The sequence below is a fragment of the Equus przewalskii genome, chromosome 7 (assembly GCF_037783145.1).
Source record: "Equus przewalskii isolate Varuska chromosome 7, EquPr2, whole genome shotgun sequence".
NCBI classification, from domain to species: Eukaryota; Metazoa; Chordata; class Mammalia; order Perissodactyla; family Equidae; genus Equus; species Equus przewalskii.
The window spans coordinates 8337857-8361777 of NC_091837.1; the positions used below are offsets into that span (position 1 = coordinate 8337857).

Consider the following 23921-nt stretch of genomic DNA (forward strand, 5'->3'; position numbering starts at 1 on the left):
GGAGCTGAAGCAGAGACGTCAGCTGAAGCTGACAGACAGACAGTCCACTGAGACTGACTACAAATCAGATCCCTGTGCTATTTCTTTGCTTTACTTGAAAAGAAAATGGATGTGCACAGAAAGGGGAGGCTCTAAATGAAAATAAGCGAGCATGGGCAGCCCCTTCGTTCCACGACCAGAAGCTGCCAGGTATGCCCATGCATCTTCAGAGGCTATCACCACATGAAAAGTCTTGATCTTGAGTTAAAGACACCACTCTTAAAAACACCCAAATTTATCCCGTTTCCATGCTAGGGTTATTTATCTAAGGAGTACACCACCAAGACAAAAGACTTTTTAGACAGACCTGACTGGACAAGAAGCCATGACCTTCCCCAGCCCAACAATGACACCAGATGTGAAGGATGACTGGTCCTACAGCCCCATGACATGCTCTTCAGAACGAGGCAGGCTGCCGGACCCCTGGAGGCTGGTCTGGCCCCACATGGCGGACTCCTGCTCTCAGACTCAAAGCATGCTGCGGCCAGTACCCAGGCGCCACCTGCCCTTGGGAGGGCTGGGTGTGGCACGGGGACAGAGACAGGCAAGCTCATGCATGGGTTAGTATCACAGAGGGCAGTACCATCACCACATACAGAGTACCTGGGAATAACCTACTTTGAGGGCTCAAATGCAGATAGGTCTTCTGCCTTGGGCTTGAGGCTAAACCAGCAAAATAAAATGAAGAAAAACAAAAACATACCCTGTGATATCAACAATGCCACATGTGCCATTTGCAAAATGCTCAGACAGGCCTGAAATTGTGACAAGTGACTTCATTTGTTTTTATGGCTCGGAAACAGGTCTTTCCAGGTTTCAGCACTCCAGGTGCCCGTGGCTGAGGGCCCAGCTCGCTGCAGCAGCGGCAGAGATGAGCCGGCTTCTGGTGCCCACATGAGTCGGTGGGGGCAGGGTGGGGTCTGAGGCAGCTCCTCCGAGGGCTGACTGGCTCCCTGGCCCCATCACTATCTAACTCTCTGCTCACTGGCTCAGGCCTCGCTGTAGCTCCCCTTTTGCTGTTTAATAATTTGGTTTTGGAAGGGAAACCCAGTAACTTACAGAAGCCAGAGGAAAGAAGAATGTGCAATATGGAAAGGTCTTTCCTTCTAGGTTATGCTATTAAAAGGAATTCTCTATCCGGTGCCAACACAAATGCAGTCAAGAGAAAGAATTCGGTTGCTCCCGACTGTCTCATCAACGATGGCAGGTGGACACAGATCTCTTAGAGTTTTCAGATACAGCTTAACCACTGACAACAGAGATTCCTTAAACCGGAAGACCATTTTAAAGACTAAGGTAAAGAGCAAAGAATTAAGCATATCTAAACTATTATTAACTAGACTCAATGAACAGTCTTATCTTAATGGCACCTATTTTACAGGTGTTAACCTGATCCTGGGCTATCAGTTTGGAGCAGACATCAACTGGCAAGAGAGGACCTTTCTGGTTTGCCCAACATAAGAGAAATATACTCTGGGGCTGACATTTAAGTATGGAACTTAACTTCCTCTAAAATGCTGAAACCTCAAAATGTAAATGGAGAAAGATATGAACTGTTAGCAACATAAATTAAGTCATCTTTTAAAGCATTAAGGTTCTTCTAGATACATCCTTTTAGGTGTGAAAAAAGTTAAAAACTCAGAATTTGGTTTCTAAATCAAGAACAGAATTTTATAGTCCTTGCCACTTAAAAACACAAAGAAACTAGAGGGAGAGTCCCCTCTCAACAGCCTCCTTTTCATTTTGCTTTCTCATTAAGTAAGGCAGCTCCCTGGGCATAACTCCCCTTGGCCTAAAAGACAGAACTGCTTTACTGCTAAATGATGGATCAAAACCCATCCCGTAACAGTGATTCATTTCATCCGAGCTTTTAACACAAGCTCCCCTTCCATAAAGCCAATGGGTTCACAGTCACTGGCAGATTAAATTTCCTTTCTGGCATGAGTCAAAAAATTTCCTCAACTAAGTACACATAAAAAAATGACAACAGTTTAATGATTCGGCTACTGAGAAAACCAGATGCCAACCTCACATTTCATTAATGACTGTCTTGATCAGCAAAAGACAAGAGACTTAGTACCTTTTTAATGGTATTGTGCTTGCTGCTGGTGCCACTCCGGTCGGAGTTCTCGTTGTGCAGAATATCCAAGGCCGTCTCCCTCTCTTTGAGTTTCAAGGCCTCGATCTCAGTCTTGAGCTCATTGAGCTGCTCCTGCAGATGCTTGCTCTTCTCCATATACTCCACTCTGCCGGCAAGGGGATACTGTGTATCACGGCTTTGGCAAACAGCGAGACCTATGAGAATTGAGATGCTCCAGACCAACAAGCTGCTCAGGGTGGGATCCAGGGTCTGAAGCCTGGGGTTCACGTCTCTACTCTGCCGCTCACAGGTCGTGGGAGCTTGGGCCAGTCACTTAACTGCTCTGACTGAATCCGTTTCCCCACCCATAAAATAGGGATAATGACCCCAGGGCTGTGTAAGAAAGCCCTCTGGAAATTCCCATAAAGTGCTCCACAAATACCAGTTCTAACAGACAGCTCTCAGTTCTGTACAAAAAACAACACATGAAGCAAGCCTCCTGGCATCCAAAACAATCTCGTCTCAACCCTTCTCGAGAAGTAATTCCATTCAAGAGACCTCCTCTCATAGGCCGTGGCCACACCCCACTTGTTTGGGGACATCATCTCCTAAAGATGACAGAAGCTCACTCAGCCAACACCAGGAAGAAAAAGATCTGCACTACCTCACCTGCAAGTAGATACACACTGTCTCTGTGATGAAAACCTGGAAACCATCCTGAAAGTGTCCAACTACAAGGGCATGGCCAGGCAAACCATGCAACACAAATGCTAAGGAACATTCTGTAGCGATTCCCATGGCTACATGTGTACGGGTCATAAGTAAGAAAACACAAGCTATAAAAAAGCAGCACACAGAACAGGATATGGCCTCATCCTGATCATAATCACGTAACACTGGGGATGCCTGGACAGTGGTGAAAGGCTGGGAGGGGAACTCAGACAGCAGATACCACGGACAGAAGATACCATGGACAGAGACTCTGGCTCACTGGCTACTTATCTATACCCTCAGTATGCGAGCCAAAGAGACACAGAGCCCGACTCATGGTTGCTCATGCTGGGCTCCAAGGAGACTTTCCCAAGAGGGTTATCCAAGGATGCTCCACAAGGTGAAGGCACACAGGCTGTAGAGTCAGACAGGCGAAGGGCTGAACCCCAGGTCTGTGCCTCATCAGCTCCAGGATGCTGGGTGAGTTCTTTAGATGCTCTAAATCTGGGTTCTCATTTATAAACGGGAACGCTAAAACCTACCTTTGATGTCAGTTTGCTGTTATTTGTGCGAATGAAGTGAGTAAAAGCTGAAAAACCCTGATGCCCAGGCACTCAGTACACGGCAGCTATGTGATTGTTCTCTCGCAAGCCATGGCATAGCTGGGCGATTTCCCTACGGCTCTGAATTAGGGGAGCTCGGTTAAACAGTCTCTGGAGTGGGACGCCTTTTCATCTCGGATCCACTTCCACTGACCACAAAATGAAGGAAGAAGAAAGCTCAGCAGCAGCTGCTGTGAACAGGCATGCTGGGCTCAGCTCAGTGCTGCTGCATGCGAGGGCTGGCTCAGCTTGGCTGTTGCCCCACCTGTTTGCTTTCCTCAGCCTCGAGCCTGAGCTTCTCTCCCACCTTCATTCTAGTCAGGGGAATCACCACAAATCTCAGCCGCCAGAGAACACAACTAGGAAACGTGTTCTATTACCAGTTTAGAACATTATCACGTGCTCTGTCACCACGTGGACAGCAGTCTGGCTGACTTGGGGACCCCTGACAATCAATCCTTTATATTTATACTTTATACTTTAGGGGAAGTTTTGAGCCACTATAAACTCCAGGTCACCAATCACATGTCATTTTTGTCCTGGAAGGAATGCTGGTCTGTTGTCCTTCATTTCTGTTTAGGAAATTCTTCCTCCAGTGGCTAAGTACAGAGCAAATCTTTGCAGGAGCTGGCGACAGGCTGCTGTGTCAACCCTCCACTTTCCCCAGATAAGACAGACTCACTCTAGCTCACCAGCTGCCCGAGCAGGGCATGAGGGAGGCTGAAGGAGGCCACATACTTTTCTTTCTCTATCTCCATGGAAAGCCGCTTCATGTCAGTATCCTTGAAGTCGAAAGACAGGCTGTCACCAATGAGGTTGAAGCTTGTTATGTCAGGAGGCAATGGTGCTGGAATTGGGTTCATGGGCTATGAATGAGAAATCGCTGATTAGGAGGTTCGGGTTCTACAAGAACAGAAGGGCACTGCTGTGTTAACCAGTGACCCTCCAACAGCCACAAAGGCAGTGGGCACAGCAAGGGCCCTGTCTCCCAGCACCACCACGACCTCCCATCACACTTGTCACCCCCATGACTCCTCTCTTCAATCTTTCTACACTCGCTGCTGCCAGGTGATCGGCCCCAAAGATGCCAAATCCAGGCAAATCATTCCGTTCCCTTCAAGCCTTTAACCATTCTTCATGCTCAGCCAAACTCAACACAACACCCACTCACTTCTTCATGGAGGAAACACCCAGGCCCCATGCTAGGAACTGGAAACACAGAACAAGACAGCTCCCTGGCTCAGAGCAGCTGAGTCTTGTTCAGCAAACAGATGCATTTGTAGACCATCACAATTAAACAGGTAAACACTGTAGCCAGGGAGTGAACAGAGGCCGAGAAAGCTGGAGAAGGTATGCTAGAAGAGATGCTGCCTCTGCTGGCATCAGAGGACATGCCAGAGAAGGCTTGCCAGGCAAGAGGCTGGCCCCGGGCTAGGCAGAGAGAGCTCAGCGAGAATGCTGAGTGCCTGCAGTGCCAGTGTGGGGAGGCGGGTGGGAGACTGGAGCAGACCATAAAGAGCTCCCCTGTCTGCTGAGGAGTTTGGATTTGGAAGATCAAGCCAGGGTGTGGCTTGAAGCATAGGGTGAAGCAATTAGATTTGTTCTGAGGACTTTCTCACCCCAGAACAAAAAGTCATCTGAAATACTGCCCCAACCTACTTCTCCAGCTTCTTCCACCATTTGCCCCACAAAACCGTAAATGATAGCATTTATTACCCCTTGGGACCACACTGCTGTCCCATCTCTGCTTCTTTGCCTAAACCACGCCTCCTCTCTACACTACCATCTCCCTTCCAAGGCCCTTCTCAAATACTATGATTTCTCACCAAAGCCTTTCTAGATCCCTCTCGGCCAGATGACAACTCTTTGCTGTGCGTTAACGTTGTGTTTCCAGTTCGTAATGGCACTACTCTAACTCCAACCCGTAAAAGAATCCTTTTTGGCTATATCTTCATCTTTCTACTGTTGGCAAGTTTCCTGAGGGCAGGATCTGCCTCTATTTCACTCTTGGATCCTTTACTGAGCCTAGGACAGCGTCTGGGAATGAGCAGAGGCTCAGCGATCGCATCTGAGACAATAACAAGGCCTGAGGCAGACTGTCTGCGTGGGTATTAAACGTGTGAAGGTGGTACTGAGAGGGGGCTTCTGGGGTACTAGAACACTCTGTTTTCTAATCTGAGTGTTGGGTACATGGGTGTGTTGAGTGTGTGAAAATTCATCAAGCTGTATAGCTACAATTTGGACACTTCTCTGTATGTATGTTACGCTTCATAAAAATGTCCGAAAAGATGAGTGCCAGGCGCTGCAAGACCTGAGGGGACACGCAGGGACGACCTCTGTGGAGAGCCTCAGAAAGGGAAATCTGACCCCACAGCTCTATTCATGAGAATTTGTTCTACTATATCCACATGGATGTGCAAAGATTTGTGTTCAGAGATGTTCAGTGCAGTTTCGTTCATAACTGCAAAAGAAAACAGACTAAATATCCATCCACAGGGGACTGGCTAGATGAATTACGATCCTCCATACAACGGAATATGATTAAAAGGCTGATATGGATGATCACCTCCAGGATTGATTTACTTATTGTTAGAAAAGTATATAAAGTTTGCTGCAATGTATATTTTCAAAACACACACATCTTGGATATCCAGCCCAGATGAGCCCTTACATGACTCCAGTCCAGCTGCCATCTGCCCGCAACCACCTCAGAGACCCCAAGGACAGACCATTGGCCCAACCAACCCACCAAGCCACGAGAGAGAATAACACATGGTGGTTTTGAGCTACATGGATGGCTTGGGGTGGCTCGTCACACAGCAACAGATAACAAGAACAGATGACAAGAGCAAACTGTTCACATTTCCCTCCATCTCAAACCCTGAGCTTATGCCTCTGTTGCCTGCGCCTCTTTGCCACATGCATATCTCTGCAGTGTGTGTGAACGTGCAGTGCATGTGTTTGTGCTGTGTGCACACTGGCATGCTTGCCTAGAATACTCTATTGTTGCTTTCCCACTGGCTAGTTCTGACTCACCCTTCAAGAGTCAGCTCAGACGCATCCTGAGCCTCACCTGGTCCTCCACGCTGGGCTAAGGTCTCCCCTAGGCATCTGTGCACCTTGTCTGTACAAAGGCTCTGCATCTGCCTAGTATTATGTAGAACAGAAGAGATGTGCAAAAATATTTGCTGAACTGAACACAGAGAGGAAAGGAAGGGAAGAGGCTTCCCAATTCATTTTGTGACCCTATTTAATCAAAGTCTGTCTCCCTGTCCCAAAATTGAGGTTGGAAGCTGGTTCGTGCATGGCAGTAGTTCACTCCAAGTATATGGGCTATCCTTGCCCAGAACTACAATTATGGGATGTGGTATATACCGGTAGTCGAAGATTACATTCACTGTGGCCTTAAGAGGCTAGAGAGCAAATCGTCTTGATGATAACTTGGGACTCTCTTACTTACCTAGAATAAGAAGAACATTTCAGAGCTGGAAAAGGCCCTGTTGCCTGTTATCTCTTAAATCAGAGAGGTGACTAACTAGCCCAAGGTCAAATGGCAGACCAGGTGTTCTACCCAGTCCCTAACTGTAGGCTCTCTGCATCACTCACTGCACCATGCATTTGCCTGAACAGTCACCCTGAAGGCGCCCGGCTGGAAGGGAAGGGAAGGTTATGAAGTCTGAAGCAGCCACAGGCTGGCGGCCCCCTGCCCAGACTCACTGGGTATGTGGGCTTGGTGGTGATTTCCAGGAGCTTTTGCTTGGCTCTTCGCTCGGCCTCACGGGCTTCCTGCAGGTCCTGCTTCAGCTGATCTGCCTCCTTGGCCCTGCCAAGAAAGGAGGAGCTGTCAGCTCCCCTGAAGATGACAGGTGGAGGAGAGAGATCCCTCTTCCCCCTTACATCTGCAGAGAGGAGGGACCTGGGATAACCCTGAAGATGGCACCAGAACAAGCAAACAAGGATGGCGGAGGGTGGGGGGGACAGTTACATGAAATCAGAACTTACAAAGCAAGGACAACATTCCCAGGTATTGTTCGTTTAAACAGAGCCAAACACTGTGGAGAATGTGCCAGTGTTTACCTGAAGGCTGCAGGACCAGAACAATCCAGAGCCTAGAATAGTCTTTGAAAAGTACAGACTACAGTTCCATCCTTCAACCTGGTCATGAGCTGAGGCCTTCTGGCCACAGAGAGGATCCTGGCCCTTCCCTCCCATCTGCTTCAGGAGCCTTAGCACAAGGATGGGCTGCAGGGAAGAGGGTGCCTCGTTTCTACATTAAAGGTAAATAGCTGCTGTCTCCCCACAGGCCCCCTAAACAAAAAGGGGAAAGAACGGCATATTTTAAATGTAAGAAGAGCCTCCTTATACCTACTCAGCTAACAGCAGCCTGTGGACAGGCCCAATGGTTTTCCTACCAACACGGCTATCAGAGGACAGGGGCTTATCACAAGGGCAGATGCATGAGCAGAGGTCCACTCGACAAGAGACTGGGTTCCTGAGTCCTTCTGCAGGCTCCAGCCCCAAAACCTGATTAAGTACCAGTCTACACGCCCCTGCCCCAGAAGATGGAGAAGCAGCCTGAGGACAGCTGCAGTCAAGCTCTGCCTCAGGGCAGGGTAGGACCGAGCAGCCCCTCGCCCAGGACTCCCACCCTCTCCCATCTCTGACCTCCTCTCCGACTCCTCAGCCATCTTCAGCGCCAGCACCTCGGCCTCCAGCACCTTCTGCTCCATCAGGCGCTTTTCTTCCTCGGTCCGAATGGCTGTGGCTTTGATGCGCTGCATTTCCTGTTCGGCCTCTGCGGCCTTCTGTGCCAGGAGTTTTGCCTCCTCCTCAGTGATTTGGGCCTTTTCTGCCAACAGGTCAGCCGTCTCCTCAGACCGCATCTGGGGACAAGAGCACTGTCAGCTGGAACGGGGATCACACGCCTGTTATCCCACCTGGATCTGGCCTCAGACACTCAGGTCAGCAAGAAGCAGAGTCTCAGACTCCCTGGGGCCCTGCCACTGAGTGTCCCCTCAGATGACATTCTGGCAACAGATGACAAGACACATCCCTCAACTTTTCAGAAGTGCCCTTCCGGTTGCATCCACGGGGAGCAACAAGAAAGCTCCTTTTTCACATACCCACTTGAGCTGAGGCTTGCTTTATGAGGGAGAAAAGCAACTTAGCTCTATTCTTCTTTCCCTTTAAATCGGTGGTTCAAAACCAGAGAAGAATTTGCACCCTGGGGGACATACAATTATGTCTGGAGATATTTCTGATCATCGCAAATGGGGGGGTGAGGTGGTGCTACAGCTGTCTGGTGGACAGAGGCCAGAGACACTGCTAAACATCCTCAATGCACAGGACAGCTCCACCCACAAAAGATGATCTGGCCCCAATGTCAGCAGTGCCAGGGCTGAGGAGCCCTACTCTACAGGCAGCCCACGGTGAAAGTGGAGTTTGGCTGCACATGAACTCAACCTAAGTCTGCTTCAGCCAACACAGGTGGAAAGAAAAGGCACGGAATTTTTTTTTTAAGCAGATATAAAGGGTCAAAGCAAATGTCGCTAATTTGTGGTCCTCAGGAGGCCTAACTTCAGAAAACTGAGCAAGTCCCCAAAGAGCCTCCTGGGACCCGGACTCCTCGAAAATCACCAGTGCTTCGTTGGCCATTGTTGCTTCTTCCTTCATCTGCAGCAGCCTCCTCTCCAGCTCGTCCCTCGTGCGTTCAGCCTCCTCCCTCATCTGCTTCTCTCGAGCAAGGCGCTGCCGCTCCATCTGCGGGGAAGGAGAGCAGTCAGAGTCACAGGGCTCACGACCTCTGGTGCAGAGATCCAAGAATGCTCCCCTTTGGAGACCCTTGTTTTCCCTTTACAGGTAGCCAGTGTCATTCTTGCCGCCACTACCCTCTGTCCTTCTAAACCAGCTGTAGAGTTGAAAGCTCTGTTCCTTGAAAAACCATCTAGTGGTGAATGAACAAACAAACGACAAAAAACCAAGCCCTGTCTCTACCTGGATCGAAGGAGGCATTCTCACACACTGTGCTGAAACGGCCACCTTGCCAATATCCCTTTTTGTTGGGAGACTGCACGTGGCTCTGCCCTGTGGCTGACAGGACACAATGCAGGTTCCTTCTCCCTGAGAGGGAGCCCCAGAAACAGACAGCTTTCTCGTCTGGTTGGACGAGCCATCTCGCCATTTCTGATCCACACAGACCCCTCCCACATCTCTACTTTCATCAACAATAGCTCCACTCTTGCCCCTGACCCACAGAGAAGATGGAATCATTTTGTGTGATGCATCAGTGGCTCAAACATTGTATTGCACAGGGGGAAGCTGCTGCAGCAGCCACAGCACAGACTCTCATAGCCTCACAGGGAGGCAACTCCTGAGCCAGGCCTGCGAGAGGGAGCCAGGCAGGGAGCACACACTCCCCCGTCCTTAAGGCACCAGTACAAAGCAGCCACCACCTCCCTTGCCTTCTGGATCACTGTATTAATTGGACCACATGCTGAGCTTAATAAGGAGAACAAGCACAGGACAAGTGCTATTCTCTGTGATCCTAGGGTACTAACTGAGTTCGGAAAGCAGAACCCAGAAGTGTCCACTGCACTATTTTCTTCCTTAAATAATTACAGCACATTTAACTACTTATTTCTTGCTTCAATCTTCTCCCAAACAAAAGATTTCTACCACTGTTGCTTTTTCTAAATACTAAGATAAAAAAAAAAATCATTGGGACTCGAAGGAATAATGCAAAGACAAGCAATAAAATAGCATAAATTCTTCTTCAATTTTTCTCTTGCAGGTCAATGAAAAGCTTAGCCAATTTGTTCTCCAATTTCCATCATATTACGATTTCCATTAGGTGGATTACTCTATCTCCATTATTCTCTGCTTGAAAAAAGTGCAGCTATTCCCTTCTGTTCCCAGCACTGCACTCTCCCTGCGACCTCCACCCCAATTAAAAGGGACCTCCTGTCTGCAAAGTAGTTTAAGCTTACAAAGACTTTCAGGTACACTGTGTCCTTTGATCTGAGACAGAGAAGAGGTATCATTAGCTCCACTTGACAGATGAAAACACTGAGCTCTGGAAGGTAAGCCATTCGCTAACATCACATACTAAGTTTCACACCTGGCTCCAAGGTCAGTGTCTGTGCTCCTGGGCCAACGGAGCCTGCGTTTTGCAGAGGCCAGGGACGTGTCTCTGCTGTTCTACAGGCGGTGCAGGTCTGGGGTGTGTTCACGCTATTCTCTGCCACAGCCCAGAGGCCTAGACGCTCCTTGCCGTTTTCAGATCTCTCACTTCTAAGCTTTGCCCCTCTGAAAGAGGTCAAAGAGGGCTCTTCTTCAAGTTACCACCGTGACCCCAGGCTGGCTCAGGAGCATTTCTTTGTCCAGCAAAATCCATTTCACCACCCGAAAGCATCTAAAGAGCACATCTATGGCCCACTGTCTCAGAAAGTAGAGAGACGGAGAGCTGAAAGCACATGGGATCAAACTGCACATTTCATTCTAAGTCTCAGGGCTGGGAGCCAGCCTCGCCGGAGTCCCCAAATCAGAGAGCTGCACACAGACTAATTATTACACCTCTGGGCCACCAAGTCCTGAGGGCAGCAGTCTGCAGTTGCTGCCACTCTATCTAGTGCTTCATCCAAAGCCACAATTGATATCCTCAGCAGTGAGGCTCAGATTAGTTGTGTGTATTTCAGTGAGTCAAAAAGGTCTGTGAGTAGAAAACAATGATGCAGACCGTCCGGTCTGCTGACGTGCTCCCAGCACCTCCCGCTGCGGGCGATGTGCCGCCTGGGCTGACCTGCAGTGGGAGGTGCGGCCGGAGTCTAATTAGCGTTCCAGCAGCAAGCAGTGAAATGCCTCCATGCATTCTATCACCATCTAATTAGGAAAGGGGAAGGCTGGGCAAAGCAGACAGGCAGGCAAAAAGAAAGCAAGCCAGCTAGATGGACAAGAGGTGCATGGCTGGATGGATCCATGCAGGCTTGGCTATCTCTTCCCAAATCTGCATTCACCACACTTCACTTACTTCACCTAAGTGGAGAAACAACGAGAGACGTTGCTTTTAGATATGCTATTAGAGTTTATTCCTCATTTCCAGAGCTGACACCCCGCCAGTTGGGCATCAGCCAATAAAGATGCAACAGAGATAAAATAAGAGCAGGCATATCCATGGCCAAACGACTCCTTTCAGTACACGACCACCCCCTACCTTCCCTCCCAGGCCAAGACCCACCGCTCCCTAACAACAGCAGTTCACTCGGTCTTGCTCACCTGCTTTCTAGCCTTCTCCTCCCTGGCCTGGGCTTTCATCTGCTGAACTTCCAAAGAATCAGCCTTCCTTCTCCTCATAAAAAGGTCATGGTTCCCAATACATAGCTGGAGAATCTGTGGCCACAGAAACAAGAGAAATGTTAAGCCCACAAATTTACTTCACTGCCTACCAGCTCACCAGCACTACAGCATCTTGGTCTGAGGGCTCTTGCGGGCAGTAAGAAACCTGAGAGGAGAGCATGGAGGGAAACACCAAAGCCCTACCAACGGCCTCGCGTGCTCTCGGCTCTGGAGACAAGCAAAACAAGGGAGGCTCAGGTACGCCAGGGCCAAAAACCACAGAGAAGAGACACTGACGATGCTTCAGCATGTCTTCCGGATGCACCTCCCTCTCCTAAGTCAGGAGGTGGCTCTGCAGGTCAGGGAGGAGAGGAAAGTGCATTCAATAGTTTGGGCTATTCACATGGAAAAAAGTAAATTGGATCGCTCCCTCACACCACCTGTACAAATAAACTCTAGAAGGATGAAAGACTTAAATGTGAAGATCAAGTCCTTGAAATTTTAGAGGATAATATGGAAGAATACCTTTATGATATAAGATAAGGAAAGATGTCAAGCAAGACACAAAAACCACCAACGATTAAGGAAAAGATGTATACATTAGTCAACCTTGAAATTAAAAATTTTTGTTAAGACATTATAAAAAAAGAGGAAAAATATGCCACAAACTGGAAGAAGATATAACCAAAAAGAAAACAACTAACCCAAGAGAAAAAAAGCCAGAAGACATGAAACAAGCATTTGACAGAAGAGACAACAAGATTGGTCAATAAACATACAAAAAGATGTTCAACTTCATTAGTAAATATAAAGATGCAAATTAATATGACACTGAGATACCATTTTATATGCACAAGATTGGCAAAAATTTTAAAAAAGGCTGATAATACAATTGTTGAGGATATAAAGCAAAAGAAAGTCTCATCCACCACTATTGGATCTGTAAATTAATTCACCTTCTGTGGAAAACAACATGGCATCATCTTGAATTTGGACACACACTACAGCCCTGCCTGCACTTGTAGGGCTATGTGTATATATTCTTTAAACTCTAAAGACACTATTGCCCATGCACACCAGGAGGCAGATTCAAGAATGTTTGTAACAGCCTTTTTAAAATGGCAAAGAAGTGGAAAGCACTTAATTGTCCATTAATAGAAGAATGAAAAAATACACACACATATACCTCCATATAATGGAATATAATACAGCAGTGAAAATGAAGGGGTCATATCTTTAAGAATCAACATAGACAAATCTCAAAAAATAATGCGTAAAAAAAACAAGCGATGAAAGAGTACAGTTAACAGCACTTAATGTCAAAAAAATACAAAACTTAATAGTATATTTGTCTTGCCACTCAAGAAATGAAATTCTGATGAAAAGCAAGAGGATAGTCAGCACACAGCACTGAACAGTGATCTTCCTCGGGGAGGGCGGGGACCTGCAGGGTGCTAACATGAGGGGTTTCAAAAGTACTGCAAGTGTGCTATCTGGATAGTGGGCACATAGCTATTTATTTTTGTCACTCTATATCTCAGACGTAATTATATTATCCTTTTATATATACGAAGTACTTCAATAAAAATAATTTTAAAAAGTTCCTCATCACAAAATTTAGGTTTACTCTTTCGGTTAAGAGAAGAGTTTTTCAGGGGCTGGCCCCGTGGCTGAGTGGTTAAGTTCGCGCACTCCGCAGCAGGCGTCCCAGTGTTTCGTTGGTTCGAATCCTGGGCGCGGACATGGCACTGCTCGTCAGACCACGCTGAGGCAGCGTCCCACATACCACAACTAGAAGAACCCACAACGAGAAATATACAACTATGTACTGGGGGGCTTTGGGGAGAAAAAGGAAAAAATTAAAAAATCTTAAAAAAAAAAAAAAAAAAGAGAGAAGAGTTTTTCAAGGCCTATTGGAAAAGTGTGTATCAAGCGAGCTATCACCTTACAAGATGCCATTCTCGTTTTCTTTCAAAAAGGCCATTCAAATTCTCAGAAAAACTACAGTTATCAGTAATAAAAACCAGGATCTGAACTTACCAGCTTATTAACACGAAGCTTTGAGGAGTTAAATTTGAAGACATCAATTTTCTTATCCAATGGTTTAATAGTAAACTGAAAGAAGGAAGCAGAAAACAGTTTCAGTCTGACAGCCTAGAACGTTACCACCAACTGGGAGAACCCAAAAAAGCAGCAACCACATTGGCAAAGATCCAGCACTCGGCTTTGCCTTGTCCTGGCTTCCTGGTGCCCAGGCACTAAATCACAGTGAATTATAAGTTTTTGTGGGGTGCCACACCTGGGGCTGTGGGAGTTCAGGATCCTGGAAGATATGCTCTCAGCACCACCTTAGGCTTGGAAACCTGAAATAAGAACCCTTGACGGGCCCGACCTTGAGGCCAACACCGCAGTGTCTAAGGCACGATCCTGCCTTCAGGAAGCTCACAACCTAGCTGGAACTGGACTAACAACAGTCAATCACTCAAGAAATGACATCATATATTAGTGCCTCATTGGTGGCACAAATCACTAACGTCCTGAGGGTTCAGAGTAGGTCTAGCAGAAGTAGGAGGGGAGTAAGCTGGTCTTAGACAAAGAATATGACAGAGAAGTTACAAGGTAGGATGGAGGGGCATTCTGGACAGGGCAAGGAAGAGAAATAAGGCAGAGGTGGGGAAATGAGCACTGTGTATTTGTGCGTGTGTATGTGTGGGACATTTTTAACTCTTTGATGACTAAGACGATACCATGGGTTTAGACTGGGAGGAAGGCAGGGGTGGGCTGGGGTGGTGAGGTGGGCTGGGGGTGGACTGTCAGAAGGGTTTAGATTTGATGTGGCAGCACACACAGAGTGATCACTCCAGGTTTCTGAACATGCAGATTATTTGATGAAATCTGTTAACAGAAGGAATAAAGTGTAAAAGAATGAACTAGAGTAGAAGAGGAAAACAGTTCCTGAAGTCAAAGAAGAGAGAAAGTTAATGGTAAGGATAGGGGGGCAGCTCACTAGGAGAACCAAGGCCAGACCTTTAAGCAGGGAAGCATATTAAGAACAAATGGCAACTGACGTTCCCAACCATTCCTGATGAGGCCAGCAGATCCTAGATCGCAAAGATGCCCTTAAAAAATGGATATCCATTCCCAAGAAAGACTTGCTAAACAGATAACTATGTTTGGGAAGTTTTATTCTTGGATACTTCTTTCACATGTTATATTGTCCAACAAGGGGTTAGCACACAGAGGACAGAAAACGATCATTTCTTTAGCTTTTGGTCAAGTTAACTTAGAAGCAGTATCGTTCTTGTGTAGGCTGCTATTTGTGAATTTCGTGAGCTTATTTTTGGCCTTGCTGTCAAACCCCAGAGCTGTCAGTGGGAAACCACAAGTAGTGGGGAAACCACAGGCTCTGCGCCATGCCAGGGCGCACACAAAGAATCAATGGATCACTTAAAATAAACCAACATTTCTGTTTTGACAGCATGGCTGTCATGCATAACTACCAAGACGACTTCCCATTATGTCAAGTCAGCTTGGCGTCCTCTTGCAGTGAGAGTTATTGACATGATGGAACGTGACGGCGCCTTGCCACAGGAGAGGGGACATTAGAGTTTATTGTGTCAGGCTGTACTAGGGGAGACTTTAATCCTTGGGTTCTGTGAAGAACGAGTGTTTTGGGAGCCTTTAGCACTCAAATTTGTGGATGTGCGGTAAACAGACTTTATGAAATTAGAGATGAAAAACTGCTGTACCGTGGCACACCTACTGGTTTAAGTCATGGGGAGCTTTCAACTGAAGTACTTTAAAAAAGAAATACCTAAATGCTCATCTCCTGGGCTCTTTACAAAAATTCGAAAGCCAGAATGTTTTGAATTAAGAAACTCAATCTGTCTCATCAAACATGGCTGAGCAGATCTCAACCACGTGTTGGAAACCAGGGGCCTGATGTTCCTTTCCTGGAGTTGCTACGAGAAAAGAGGAAACAGGAAATCTGCTCAGGGGTGGGGGCTTTGCAGACAACAACATGAGCTGTCACTGCTACTCCACACTTGGCGTCCCGGCTGTGCAGGCACCAGCGGGTGCCTGAGCACGTCTCGGCCTGCTCTCTCTGCCTGGTGCCCTGTGTTCTCAGGGCTCATCCTCTGCTATTCCCCTCACTGATCACAGGTTACTTGATCCCTCTGCATCTCTGCCTCCTGACGTGACACAGAGACAACCAAATCACGGCCCCTCCTCTTTCAGCAGTGTTTTCGTGAGGACCAAACCAGAGAGTGGGGGTTAAAGTGCTTGTAAGTGGAAAAGCACTGTGTTACCATCCTCCTCACCATCGCTCCCTTCCACGACAGTTGTGCGTTACATCAGCTGAAGTGCTACCTGACTAACTTCTTTGAGGGCTGAGAGCGGATTTTCTGTATCTTTGTTTCCCCCACGAAACCTAAGACAAAGCAGATGCTCAACGATTCCTTTAAAATTAACGATGAATGAATGAATGAATGAACACAGGATTACAGCATCTGGGAAAGGGCACCACCCTGTATAGAAATATCTGAATTCTATTTAGAGTGTTCATCTAAATTATTCACACTTTATTCTCAAATTCTTGTAAGCAGGTTAGCCTGATACCCTTATTTATATCATTGCTGAGCGATACACACACACACACATTACGTATGGATATATATATATTTCCCCATCACATGTATCAAGCACTGGACACAGAGAGAGGGTTTAATATATACCACATTTAAAATACAAAGAAAATTTCTCAACAGAAATAGAAAGCCAAGCAATAAGAAAATGTTACTTTCGGGTTTGTTTACTGTTCCTTGGGGTTTAGTCCTGACAAGCGGAGCTTCCCAGCCTCTTGTTAGTCAGCAGGGGGGTTTAGTGACACTATTTGAAAACAGGATGCCCGTACTGTTCTATAAATACTATAAAAACCAACAACCAAAAACCCAAAGCCTGAGAATTAAAGGATTTTACTGATAGCAAGAAGGAGTCTGGCTGGGGATGCTCCAGCAAGGAGAAGACGGGGAAAGCCCTTCTGCTGGACCACTGGTGCATCTGCTGCATACACATGTCCTACCTCCTTGTCGCTGTACGAGATGTTTCGGATTTCATTCCAGGGGAAGGAGATCTTGGGGGTCAGCCTGTTCTCAGGGTCATAGATGTGAAGCCCCAGAGCATCCACTCCAAGCAGCAGTTCTGTGCCCTTTTTATTCTGTAGATTCGATAAACAACAGCCACTGTCAGCTCCAGCTGATGTTTGGGATTTGATTCAGCTTCCCAAAGAACCTGGCACACACTGTTATATGTGACAAGGTTCAACAGGTCCCAACAGAAGTCACAGCTGTCTTGTAACCCAGGGGGCCTCCAGCTTCCTCAACTGGGGCAGACAGAGGGAAAACTGTACTGTTCTTGTAACTCATGTGTCCCACAGAGGGATCACTGTAGGCTTCTGTCACTGGCTTGATGGCTAATGTAGCAGCAATCTAAGCGTTGTTATCTCTAATTAAATAACCAGGTTACCGTGGATGTAGAATAAAAACCCATAGGATTAAACATTAATTATGTTAAAAGAAAAGGCTGTTGGACTACCAGAGAAAAAATTCTAAGTGCTGGGATCAGATGGTCTTATTTTATGTTAAAACGTACTCTCAATGTGATACAGCAAGAATAGTAAAATGTTAACTGTAGAATTTAGGTAGTGGGTATATATGGGTATTTTCTGTAAAATTCTTTCGACTTTCTTGCATATTTGAAACTTTTTATAATAAACTGCTGGAAAAAGTATATCAAAATAAATTGTAAACAAATTATACCTCAATAGAGCTATTTAAAAATTTAACAGATTAACTCTACATGCGCTATACCACTGACAGCGGTCCTGGTCAGCAGTCATGGCAGCCAGAGGGCAAAGTGCCCAGGGCCCTCATGTCACTGACCCAGCTGTGGACCTGGAGGCCACATCCTCACGCCTGCGCTGTGGACCAGCCCTTGTAGGATGGTGGAAGTATGCTCCCTGCACAAGGACCCACAGCACCTGACCTCCTGCTGACAAGGAAATTGAATAAGACTCAGGGGCAGGAAAACAGATCTGTGAAAGGAGGAGGTGGTTGGACTGTGATGAGAAGTGCCAATCTCACAGCAGGAATCACGTGGAGAAGTGAGAGTGAGTGTTTCAAGACAAATCTTTCACTCCTGCTAACACTCCGAAGTCAGGGGCTATCATCAAACCACAAGAGAGATTCCTCCGCTTGTCTGCAAAGCTCTTAAAACTACTGCATTAACACTTTGTACTTTCAAATGAGGCTGTGTACTTTCAAAATCTATGGCACATTTTGGAAAACGAGATATTTCATTATGTTTCTGACTACTTAGTTTAATGTTTGAAAAGAAGTACGGCCCACGTGATAATCCTTCACCCTCCTTTGAGGATGTTATTGTCTCCCTATCCCTGTCCTTGTCAACTACACACATGCTGGCACCCTAACCCATCATCACTGGGACAAGGGATCACAGGGGTTTTTTTTAATTCCAAGACTTGACATTTTTCTTTATCTTTTATTTTTTTATTAGGCATTCGGTCCACCAATCACCACCCATTTTTCATAGCTCCTTTCATGTCTCATATCGAACAAAATCATGCACTACTTAACCATTACATTCATGCACACCAGATTCTGTCTTCACTTCAAATTCTCCTGCTCATAAATAAATAACTCAGAAACAAATATTCCCATCACAAATTTCAACATTTCCAGTTTAAAAAAAGCAGGGGGTTCCACCCTCTACTTCCTATCGTTATGACTCCAACAACACTTCTAGAAAATAAACAGAGAAAGGTGGGGATTCAAGCAGCCCCTTTTAAACTGTTCTAAGCCCATATCTTCCTTAGTTAATGGTGCAGTTTCAGGAATTTCAACAAAAAAGACACTAAAGGGGCCAGCCCTGTGGCCGAGTGGTTAAGTTTACGCGCTCTGCTTCGGTGGCCCAGGATTTCGCCAGTTTGAATACTGGGCGTGGACATGGTACCACTAGTCAAGCCATGCAGAGGCAGCATCCCACATGCCCCAACTGGAAGGACCCACAACTAAAAATACACAACTATGTACTGGGGGGCTTTGGGAGAAAAAGGGAAAATAAAATCTTTAAAAAAAAAAAAGACTAAAATATCCACTGTGCAATATAAGAAACACACACCCAACAGAATATTGTAGTCTGACTACTCTAGAAATATTTCCTAATAAGATACTGTTTTTGAGGATTGCAGAATACACTCTTCTGGAATCTAGGAGGTAGGCATGTGGGGGAAGAACAGTTGTGTTAACAAAATCTCAGAAATGTGTCAAATGCCTGATCTTAAAGAAACCAAACAATTAGCAAATATGAATTAATGAAACTTTAGAAAAGAACCATCTGCATTATTATGGAAAATCTTTTAGGCACTTTACTATATGAAATAATATAACTTGTCAGTGTGGCTTATTTTATGCAAAGCAATCCATTAAAAAAAATCTATTTAGAAAACAAATAAACAGAAAGCTACCCTAGAATATTTAAAATGTTTCAATTTACCCAGATTTAATACAAAATTTATGGGAACCCAAAAAAGGAAAGAAAATCCTAATTATGATAATAAAGGTGGACCACCGTGGACGGCTGTTTTAGCAGCTACTCATCCGCAGTTTGGAAGCAGCAATGAAATACTTTAATCACAAGAATTCCTTTGGAAGGAGCTACCTAGGCAGTACACCCAGCAGCGGACCCTCGGGAGAAAGACGCTGGAAAGGCCAGATTGAAATAAATGCCTGTCTGGTGCAGAAGCAGCGTGCTCCCAGAGGACAGTGGACTATTAACGGTTTGAATAGAAAACCAATTAGCCTGCTAGTGAGAACAAAAGTCCCCACCCAAACAAATCAGTAATCTATAAAAGCAGTTTTACTTTCCTTGTGCCCTGGGGGAAGAAAGTATTTACAGGTGCTCCCTGTGGGCTGAGATCTCAGAAATAATCAAATGTTACTCTCAGAGCATTCAAACAGGTTTCTGCGGAGCCAGGACCAGGCCCAAGTCCCCGGAGGCTCAAGTGACACACAATTACCTAGGATCTAATTGAAGTCCAAAAATAGAAAATAAGGCTATAAGACCTTCTCCCCTACCTCTTCTCTTCTTTACCACTGAACCGTTGAAGAGCCTACCACCCCAGAATGAGGAAGTAACCCATTTTAGCAGTCTGCCCCTGATTCAGGCTGTGTTTATACACAGGGGACTTGGAGAGGCTTCAACACACCCGGATTGCAAAGTAGTTCACACCGTACATCTCCAGGTCTTGAGCTATCTTCAAATATTCCATTTCAGCTTCATCCCTGTGAGAAGAATGAAAGACACTGTCACTGGGGGGCAGGCACACGCCAAGCTGACCGTTCGAACCTGCCAGAAGATGCAAGCCAGAGCAGATACCAGCAAAGCTCTTCCCAACCCCAAGTCTATCAAACACACCGAGGTCAAGCAGAATTTCCCGTTCCCATAAAAACAAGAGAGCAGATTCATTACAGTGTCTCTTAGCTTCAATTTCACGCTTTGCCCTTGGTAAACAGTGACACCCATCTCAAGTAATTCAAGAAAAGCACGTGGTATGTTATCTTCTCCTCTCAAATGGATTTTGATGCTCAAATTTCATTTAAGTTGTTGCTTTATAAATGTGTACTTCCTTCCCCTAGAAGGTTTTGGTAATGAAACAACTCTCTCTGCAGGAGAGCTACCTTCCTGATTTTGTTTCTTTGGATGTTGTTGGAGGTGAGGGCAAGAGCTATCTGGGCTGTAAAACCAAAGCCGGGTTACCCACTTCTAAGTTACGAGTCAAATTTAAAGCAAGCTCCTGAAGCAGCAATGACTTGCAGAAAACTCCCAAATAGGTATGGAATCAAAATATTTTAACTCGGGGCCGGCCCGGTGGCAGAGCGGTTAAGTTCATGCGTTCCGCTTCTCGGCCCGGGGTTCTCCGGTTCAGATCCCAGGTGCGGACATGGCACTGCTTGGTAAAAGCCATGCTGTGGTAGGCGTCCCACGTATAAAGCAGAGGAAGATGGGCACGGCTGTTAGCCCTGGGCCAGTCTTCCCCAGCAAGAAGAGGATTGGCAGTAGTTAGCTCAGGGCTAATCTTCCTCAAAAAAAAAAAATTTTTAACTCAAGTTTCCCTATGATCTTGTCTTCTTCCTTCTCTCTGATCTCAAAATGCTCTCAAATGAATTTAAACAACTCAACCTGAGAGAATACCAAATACTGGCAAGTGGGTAGAGTAACTAGAAAAAACACACAAGGCTGATGTAAATTAGTACAATTACTCTGAAAAATTGTTTGAGATTATTTACAAGAGAAAAAAACAGGAGAAGACCTAACAACCTAAAGGCCCATCAATAGTAGAATAGAGAAATAATTTGTGGTTTATTAATACAAGGGAATTCCACATACCAATGAAAATAGAAAAACAACTACTACATGCCACAAACCCAAATCTCACAACATGATGCTGAGTAAAGGACGTGAGACACAAAATATAGAAACTGTCCGACTGCATTTATATAAAGTTTAAGACAGGCAACACTAGTCTATGGAGTGAGAAATCAGGACAGTGGTTACCTTTGGGGAGCGAGGAGGAGGAGTGGTGGGGGTCATGTGATGTTTTGTCACCTCGTGTTACACGGTGTTTTCACTTTGTGATAATTTATCCAGCAGTAAGTATACTTATGACTTGTCCACTTTTTGGTATATATGTTAAACATTTTTAAAAGTTAAAAAAAAATAAGCATGTGATAAGAAGTTGACTTAAAGAAGAGAAAAAAATTTTCAAGGCTGATGAAAAGATGATCAATTCCTAAAATGATCAGGGAAATGCTAATCAATACTTAATACAAATTTTCACCTGTCAAAATGCAAAATGATCAGATCCTTTCATTCAGCAACTCTTCTAAGGAATCTACCCTTAGAACTACTCATACAATTATGAGTGGTCGAGCGGTTAAGTTCGAGCGCTCCACTTTGCCGACCCAAGGTTTCACCAGTTTGAATCCCGGGCACAGACATGGCACTGCTCATCAAGCCAAGCTGAGGCGGCATCCCAAATGCCACAACTAGAAGGACCCACAACTAAAAATACACAACTATGTACTAGGGGCTTTGGGGAGAAAAAGGAAAAATAAAATCTTAAAGAAAGAAAAAGAAAAAGAAAAAAAATACATCAAGAAATGTAAACCGATTATGAAGCAGCCTCACCTGGCTCGGCCTCGGTGCTCTGCGTACCAGGCTGTAATTCTCTCCTCCCACATTTCTGGAGTCATTTGATATAGATTTATTACCTACCAAAAAATAGAGCAAAATAAAAAACCCATAGACAAAGAAAGTTTTGGTACCGTTTTCCATTTTTATAATTATGCATCATTTTTACAAAACAGCAAAGCTATTTTTAAAAAGCCACATACAGGGAGCCAGCCACAGGCAGAGATGGGTGTGTAAACAAACATCATTCAATCTGAGTCACAACTCGGAAAGCTGCACCACTACTCAGACCCAGGTGTACCCCTTGCCTGACAGCGGCCCCTCTTTCCTGGGCTGTACATCCCAGAGGAGGGGCTCAGTCAGGAGCAGTGTTCACTAATCTTGGGCCACGTAGCTGAGGCAGGCTGTGCGTGCTGCTGCCTTTGCCTGCACAGGAGCCATCAAAGGAGCAGGGAAAGTCAGGGAAAGGTGAGGAGCAGGCCTTTATTACACATGACAGATGAGTGGAGCTATAAAATCAGAAGCAGGAAAAGGGAGGGAGGGCCTGCTTCTGTGGCTAATGAACAAGATGAACAACACCAAGGATTAAAAACTACAATACCCACCCCCAACCGATCTCCTCTATCCACCCCTCATAGCTGCAAACAGCTCAATTCCCCAGCCTGAACACATGCTGCTCCACGCTCCTCCCTGGGAATCAGTGCAGCTCACCCACCTTTCAGAAACAACAATGGACAAGCCATGCTAGTGCTGGCAACCCCAAACTGATTCCACGAACTTTTGCATTTTAATACTCTTAACAGAGATTCCACACTTTTCATTCAAGATTGGTTACAAAATATTTATAAAAATGTTCTTGCCGTGTATTTCCAATATTCCTTCAGGTCCTTCAGTTAGCTTTCTTGTAGACTATATATCTGCTATGTCTTCCCAAACAGAGAATTTTATTTCTTACCCTTTTTGGAAGCAGTTCCTCTTGGGCCAAAAATCCCCGCTTGTGAACAGAGGGGTCGTAATCACCGTACTGAAAGGAGAAGAGAGACCAGGCAATTGAGATTCTAAGGACAACTGCCATTTCTGAACGGCTCGATTCAGTCTCATTCCCTCCCAGCTCCGGGGAGCAATTCAATTCTGATGACAAGTCAAGATTTCAACCTTGCTAGTTTGTTATCCTTGGATGAAAATACAAAGCTGATTATATCGATGAACAGAGTTACATAATCCTGTAGGTGATGGGTGGGTGATGTGCTAAGAATGTGACATCTGTATAGAAATGTGGCAGAATTTTTTAACTCTCAAAGAAAGCAGTCACTATCAAAACATTAGCTTTTGAAATGAAACTACAAAACACAACCGTGAAAGTTGTGATTAGCAACATGTGATAAGAGTCTTACCTACAAATGCTTCTAAGTGGCTGGTAATTGGAGCTAACTGCTAGGTGGGAGCTGGGAATAATGCAGATAATATTTTTAATACCTTTCATTCAAGGCTCTAAAAAATGCTGTGGAAAAATCTGATGCCAACACTGTTATTCCTATTGTACAGACAAAGAAACAAGCAAAAAGTTAACTAATTTCCCTAAAGCTGCAGAGCAAGTCACTGGTGGGACCAGAAACGGGCCCTGCATTTTATTTAATGTGTTCATTCAGGAACAGTAACTTGGAAATTTCTTTCTGACTTAAGAAGCAATATCCTTTTCTTTCCTAGAAAACGTAAGTCTCACCAGGAAATAATCAAAAATGAAGGACTGTTTTTAAAAGAAACTAATCATGAAACATATAGAACATGAAATCAAAGCCTGTCTCTTGTCAATCAGGATCCGGGGGCTTTTCTTTTGATCAAAAACAACAAAGCTCGGTATTTCAGTATAATCTTCTATAAACATT

The 23921-nt window shown here is 45.5% G+C and overlaps 1 protein-coding gene across 5 annotated transcripts in view; it reads right to left on the bottom strand.

Annotated features, from left to right (window-relative positions):
• Nucleotides 1-23921, bottom strand: part of NF2 (NF2, moesin-ezrin-radixin like (MERLIN) tumor suppressor) — a 74413-nt gene that overhangs the window by 12854 nt on the left and 37638 nt on the right. Inside the window, exons 5-16 of one of the 5 annotated variants that reach the window (XM_008515680.2) lie at nt 22991-23059; nt 22033-22115; nt 20051-20126; nt 16847-16981; nt 13804-13878; nt 11704-11817; nt 9070-9192; nt 8098-8315; nt 7150-7255; nt 4171-4298; nt 2120-2285; nt 658-702 (exon numbers count right to left, since the gene is read on the bottom strand). In XM_008515680.2, coding sequence (XP_008513902.1) covers nt 667-702; nt 2120-2285; nt 4171-4298; nt 7150-7255; nt 8098-8315; nt 9070-9192; nt 11704-11817; nt 13804-13878; nt 16847-16981; nt 20051-20126; nt 22033-22115; nt 22991-23059 — 1329 coding nt within the window. In that variant the 3' untranslated portion in view covers nt 658-666. Of the gene's footprint in view, nt 1-507; nt 703-2112; nt 2286-4170; nt 4299-7149; nt 7256-8097; nt 8316-9069; nt 9193-11703; nt 11818-13803; nt 13879-16846; nt 16982-20050; nt 20127-22032; nt 22116-22990; nt 23060-23921 lie in introns of those variants that run through there. The other 4 variants (XM_070626926.1, XM_070626927.1, XM_008515679.2 and 1 more) reach the window with 4 other exon arrangements.